The 6,000-nt window shown below is 45.5% G+C and overlaps 1 protein-coding gene across 3 annotated transcripts in view; it reads left to right on the top strand.

Annotated features, from left to right (window-relative positions):
* The first annotated feature begins 864 nt into the window (after positions 1-864).
* b9d1 (B9 protein domain 1) overlaps positions 865-6,000 on the top strand; it is a 91,476-nt gene continuing 86,340 nt past the window's right edge. For all 3 annotated transcript variants that reach the window (XM_080206887.1, XM_080206888.1, XM_080206886.1), the window contains exon 1: positions 865-1,019. In XM_080206887.1, coding sequence (XP_080063013.1) covers positions 957-1,019 — 63 coding nt within the window. In that variant the 5' untranslated portion in view covers positions 865-956. The remainder of the gene's footprint in view (positions 1,020-6,000) is intronic.

Raw genomic sequence — 6,000 nt, 5'->3', positions numbered from 1 at the left:
CAAAACTGTTCACAGTATTTCAGGTAGCGGATTGTTACTTTGCATTTGGATGAGCATATTGAGTATCAAGCCTCAACCCCACAGGTTTCTTGGTTTGGCCCTTCGCTAATTCAACACCAAACCATGAATGCGTGTTGTCCCAATTTTACTTCTGAGATGTCCAGCTTTCTACTTGAAATTGCACACTCTTGGTTGGAGATCAACCAATGACACAAGGAGTTGAGGAAGGTGATCACAAGTCAGTTTTGGTGTTGAAAGATGTACTGGTTAGGTGGATTGGCCTTAGTATCCCAATATGTGTAGGTTAGATGGATTAGGGATGGCAAATGTGTGGGGTGACAGGGAGAGGGTGGGGGAGAAGCACGGGGTGAGATACTCTGTCATAGAGTCGCTGCAAACCCAATGGGCTGAATGGCCTCTTCTACACTGAAGGGATTCTACAGTGTGGGGGGGAGTGGGATTTTCCATCCTGTTTTGTCTGCCACAGGAATCAGAGTTGGGGCAGGGTGCAGACCATGCAAAAGGTCCATTGACGTCAGTTGGGATTTTCCGGTTTTGGGGCAAACACAGCTGGAAAATCCCACCCTGTGATTCTATAGGAATTAGTGTAATCGATTTTGAATAATAGATCACTTTTTGAATTAATTTTGAATAATAATAGACCATATTTTTCACACCACAAGTTTTACAATCTGAATTTTTGGGGGGATAAAAGGTTATGTTTTATCAAGCAGTGATGTAGGTGATTATTTGGTGAGAGGAAGATGAATGGATACAGATCTCGTGCTTCCAACGTCCAGTTGGATGTCCTGGGTTGGTGTGCCTGGATTGTTGCTGCTGTCAATCAGAACGCGCGCAGGCGCAGTGGCAGCGACGGGCATTGTCCTGGAGACGGTGAGGCCTGGAGCGGGGAGTCGTTGGGCCGCGGGAAGTTCAACAGCGGAAGACTGAGAAAGATGCTAGCCGGGAAGCCTTCGGTTTTCCTGCTCATGGTCAACGGGCAGATTGAGAGCGCGGATGTAAGTACGGAGTTTGTTGTTCAGAGAGGTCTGATAAGAATTTGGGGAGGCGGGGGGGGGGGGTTGTATCTTGCGCCTGTGTCTTCTGGGAGTTGTAGTTTCTCGCGCGGAGTCGCGTATAGGAAGCGGGCCGGGGTTGGAAGTAGGAGGACTACAACTCCCAGAGTGCCATGCGGTCCCAGGCCTGGTCCCCTGGCAACCAACCCACAGGATGTGGAGATGCCGGCGTTGGACTGGGATAAACACAATAAGAAGTCTCACAACACCAGGTTAAAGTCCAACAGGTTTATTGTTTGCACCCTTAAGAGTTGATTTGCTGTAAAGACTCGCATTCTAATCAGTATTCTGTAAACTGAGTGTGTGCCTTTATATACCCACTCTCCTGACGAAGGGGCAGAGCCCTGAAAGCTAGTGGCGTTTGCTGCCAAGTAAACCTGTTGGACTTTAACCTGGTGGTGTGAGACTTCTTACTGTGTTTACCCCAGTCCAAAACCGGCACCTCCATATCATGTCAACCAAACCACAGTCAGAAGTTTCACAACACCAGGTTAAAATCCAACAGGTTTATTTGATAGCACAAGCCACTAGCTTTTGGAGTACTGCTCCTTCGTCAGGTGAGTGGGAGTTCTGTTCTCAAACAGGGCATATAAAGACACAAACTCAATTCACAAGATAATGATTAGAATGCACGTCTTTCCAGATAATCAAGTCTTTAAAGGTATAGACAATGTGAGTGGAGAGAGGGTTAAGCACAGGTTAAAGAGATGTGCATTGTCTCCAGCTAGGACAGTCAGTGAGATTTTGCAAGCCCAGGCAAGTCATGGGGGTTACAGATAGTGTGACTTGAACCCAAGATCCCGGTTGAGGCTGTCCTTGTGTGTGGAACTTGGCTGTCAGTGACTCTGCATTGTCATATGTCATGAAGGCTGCCTTTGAGAATGCATACCTGAAGATCAGAAGCCAAATGCCTGTGACCGCTGAATCATCCGCTTCATCCTGAACCACAATGTCTTCACCTTCAACAACCAGTTCTCCACCCAGACACATGGAACAGCCATTGGGACCAAATTCGCATCTCAATATGCCAACATTTTCATGCACAGGTTCGAACAAGACCTCTTCACCGCACGGGACCTTCAACTGATGTTATACACTAGATACATCAATGACATTTTCTCCTTTTGGACTCATGGTGAACAATCACTGAAACAACTATATGATGCCATCAACAAGTTCCATCCCACCATCATACTCACCATGGATTACTCTCCGGAATCAGTTGCATTCTTGGACATATGCATCTCCATCAATGACGGTCACCTCAGCACTTCACTGTACCACAAGCCTACAGCTAACCCCACGATGCTCCACTTCTCCAGCTTCCACCCTAAACACGTTAAAGAAGCCATCCTCAACAGACAAGCCCTCTGTATGCACAGGATATGCTCAGATGAGGAGGATTGCATAAGACACCTCCAGACACTGAAAGATGCCGTCATACAAACAGGATATGGCACTTGACTCATTGATCGACAGTTCTGACGCGCCACAGTGAAAAACCACACCGACCTCCTCAGAAGACAAACACGGGACATGGTAGACAGAGTACCCTTCGTCGTCCAGTACTTCCTGGGAGCGGAGAAGCTATGACATCTTCTCCAGAGCCTTCAACATGTCATTGATGAAGACAAACATCTCGCCAAGGCCATCTCCACACCCCCACTACTTGCCTTCAAACAACTACACATCCTCAAACAGACCATTGTTTGCAGCAAACTACCCAGCCTTCAGGAGAACAGTGACCACAACACCACACAACCCTGCCACAGCAACTTCTGCTGGATCATCGACATGAATGCCATCATCTCACATGAGAACACCATCCACCAGGTACACGGTACATACCCTTGCAACTCAGCCAACTTTGTCTACCTGATACTGTGCAGGAAAGGATGTCCCGAGGCAAGGTTCCGAGACATTGGGGAGACCATGCAGACGCTACGACGACGGATGAATGAACACCACTCGACAATCACCAGGCAAGAGTGTTCTCTTCCTGTTGGGGGAACATTTCAATGGTCATGGGCATTCGGCATCTGGTCTTTGGGTAAGTGTTCTCCAAGGCGGCCTTCACGACACATGACAACGCAGAATTGCTGTGCAGAGACAGATAGCCAAGTTCCGCACACGAGGACGGCCTCAGTTGAGATAATGGGTTCATGTCACACTATCTGTAACCCCCCACAACTTGGCTGGACTTGCAAAATCTCACTGACTTGCCCTGGCTGGAGACAATACACATCTCTTTAACCTGTGCTTAACCCTCTCTCCACTCACATTATCTGTACCTTTTAAGACTTGATTACCTGTAAAGACTCGCATTCCAACCATTATCTTGTAAATTGAATTGTGTCATTATATGCCCTGCTTGTGAACAGAACTCCCACTCACCTGAGGAAGGGGCAGTGCTCCAAAAGCTATTGGCTTGTGCTACCAAATAAACCTGTTGGACTTTAACCTGGTGTTGTGAGACTTGTTTACCCCAGTCCAACATCTCCACATCATAACCAACTCACAGTCATTGCTCCTGTTTTTGGCCAATAGCACTGTGTCCTTTCTTCATTGCAGACTTCAAACACCATTACTTTGTGAAAAGCAAATGTGTTCCCATAATAAATACACCACCTATTTCAAATCTAATCTTTACCCCTGGTGCAAGGGAAAGGCAAAATAATTATAAATTTGGTATTTGACATTATTGTCAAATGTATATACCGAAAAGTATTGTTTCTTATGCGCATACAGCCAAAGCATACCATTCATAGAGAAGGAAAGGAGAGGGTGCAGAATGTAGTGTTAGTCATAGCTAGGGTGTTGAGAAAGATCAGCTTAATATGAGGTAGGACCATTCAAAAGTCTGATGGCAGCAAGGCAGGAGCTATTCTTGAGACGGTTGGTACGTGACCTTAGATGTTTGTATCTTTCTCCCGATGGAAGAAGGTGAAAGAGGGTATGTCCGGCGTGCAGAAGGTCCTTAATTATGTTGGCTGCTTTTCCGAGGGAGTGGGAAGTGTAGATGGTCAATGGATGAAAGGCTGGTTTGCGAGATGGACTGGGCTTCGTTCATGATTGTTTCTTGCGGTCTTGGGCAGAGCAGGAGCCATTCCAAGCTGTGATACAACCAGAAAGAATGCTTTCTATGATGCATCTGTAAAGGTTAGTGAGAGTTGTAGCTGACATGCCAAATTTCTTTAGTCTTCTGAGAAAGTAGAGGTGTTGATGGGCTTTCTTAACTGTAGTGTCGGCGTGGGGGCACCAGGATAGGTTGTTGGTGATCTGGATACCTAGAAACTTGAAGCTCGCGACCCTTTCCACTTCGTCCCCATTGATGTAGACAGAGGCATGTTCTCCTTTACACTTCCTGAAGTCGATGACAATCTCTTTCGTTCTGTTGACATCGAGGGAGAGATTATTGTTGCCACACCAGTTCACGAGATTCTCTACCTCATTCCTGTAGTCTGTCTCGTCATTGTTTGAGAGCTGACCTACTACGGTGCAGTCATCAACAAACTTGAAAATCGAATTGGAGGGGAATTTGGCTGCACAGTCATAGGGAAACTAGAATTTTTTTCACTGGAAAGATGGAGGCTGAGGGGAGACTTAATAGAGGTCTACAAAATGATGAAAAGTCTAGACAGAGTGAATAGTCAGAGGCTGTGTCCCAGAGTGGAAGTGTCAATTACAATATGGCACAGGTTCAAGGTGAGAGGAGGAAAGTGTAAGGGAGATGTGCAGGGGAAGTTTTTCACACAGAGAGTTGTGGGTGCCTGGAACATGTTGCCGGAGGAGGTGGTGGAAGCAGGCACATTAGCAACGTTTAAAAGGCATCTGGAAGAATAACGGATAGGATGAGAATAGATGGATATGAACCGAGTAAGGGCAGAAGATGTTTTTTAATTTAGTTAGGGCGTCATGATCGGTACAGACTTGGAGAACTGAAGGGCCTGCTCCTGTGCTGTACTTTTCTTTTTCTTTCTTTCGTTATGTCTGGCCAGCAATGATATTGTCCCTGGAGTAATTTCTTGTTGCATTCAGCACCATCACAAACATGATCTGATAATTTATTCAGGCTCTATTTCCCCCTGAGCTTGTGCTTGCTGACCTGCAAGGTTAAGTAATACCTTGATTTTAAAATTTATATCCTTGTTTTCATATATCTCCATGTTTCACCCATCTCTGTATCTAATTGCCACCAGCACCATGGCCCCTGGAGAGATCTGGGCTCCTTTTATTCTTGCATCTTGAGCATATCTAATTTTAATTGCTGCCTCATTGGTTGCCTTGCCTTCAGCAGCTTAAAAACCCATGGTCTGGAATACCCTCTGCACATCTCTCTTTTCTCTTATCTAATGCTCTCTTTGAGCAAGCTTTTATTCATCTGCCTGATATCTCCTTGTATGGCTCAATGTCACATTTTGCTTTATAATGGTCCTGGAGCCTTTTGTTACATTTAAAGCTGATGTACAAGTACAAGCTATTGCTTGGGGAAATTTGAGCTTGCAAATTGGCAGTGAAGTCTTCCTGTCTTTTCTTTCTGTTGCTCCCAACTTTCTGTATTGTGTATTGAGTGGTATTTGTTGTGTGTCCAGGCTCTGGATACAGGAATGGTAGAAATAGACTCAGGTTTTAAGATAAATTGTGTTGCACTCTATGCCACTGCTCTGTATTTTAATGAGAACTCAACCTGTACTTTGCTGTTCTCCAAAAGTTAACTGGCTGCCCTACTTTACAATAATGATTTCACTTCAAAAGTACCCATAACGTAATAATGATACTAGGTTTTGTGAGCTCTGATGAAGGGTCAGCCAGACTTGAAATATTGGCTCTATTCTCTCTCCACAGATGCTGTCCCACCTGCTGGGTTTCTCTAGCATTTTCTGTTTTTGTTTCAGATTCAGCAGCACAGGTCTTGTTGCCAAAA

Source organism: Carcharhinus amblyrhynchos, chromosome 18 (genome assembly GCF_965287045.1).
Source record: "Carcharhinus amblyrhynchos chromosome 18, sCarAmb.v2.hapA, whole genome shotgun sequence".
In the NCBI taxonomy this organism is placed as follows: Eukaryota; Metazoa; Chordata; class Chondrichthyes; order Carcharhiniformes; family Carcharhinidae; genus Carcharhinus; species Carcharhinus amblyrhynchos.
The sequence above is the reverse complement of the archived record's forward strand: the minus strand, read 5'-3'. Positions and strand labels throughout refer to the sequence as shown.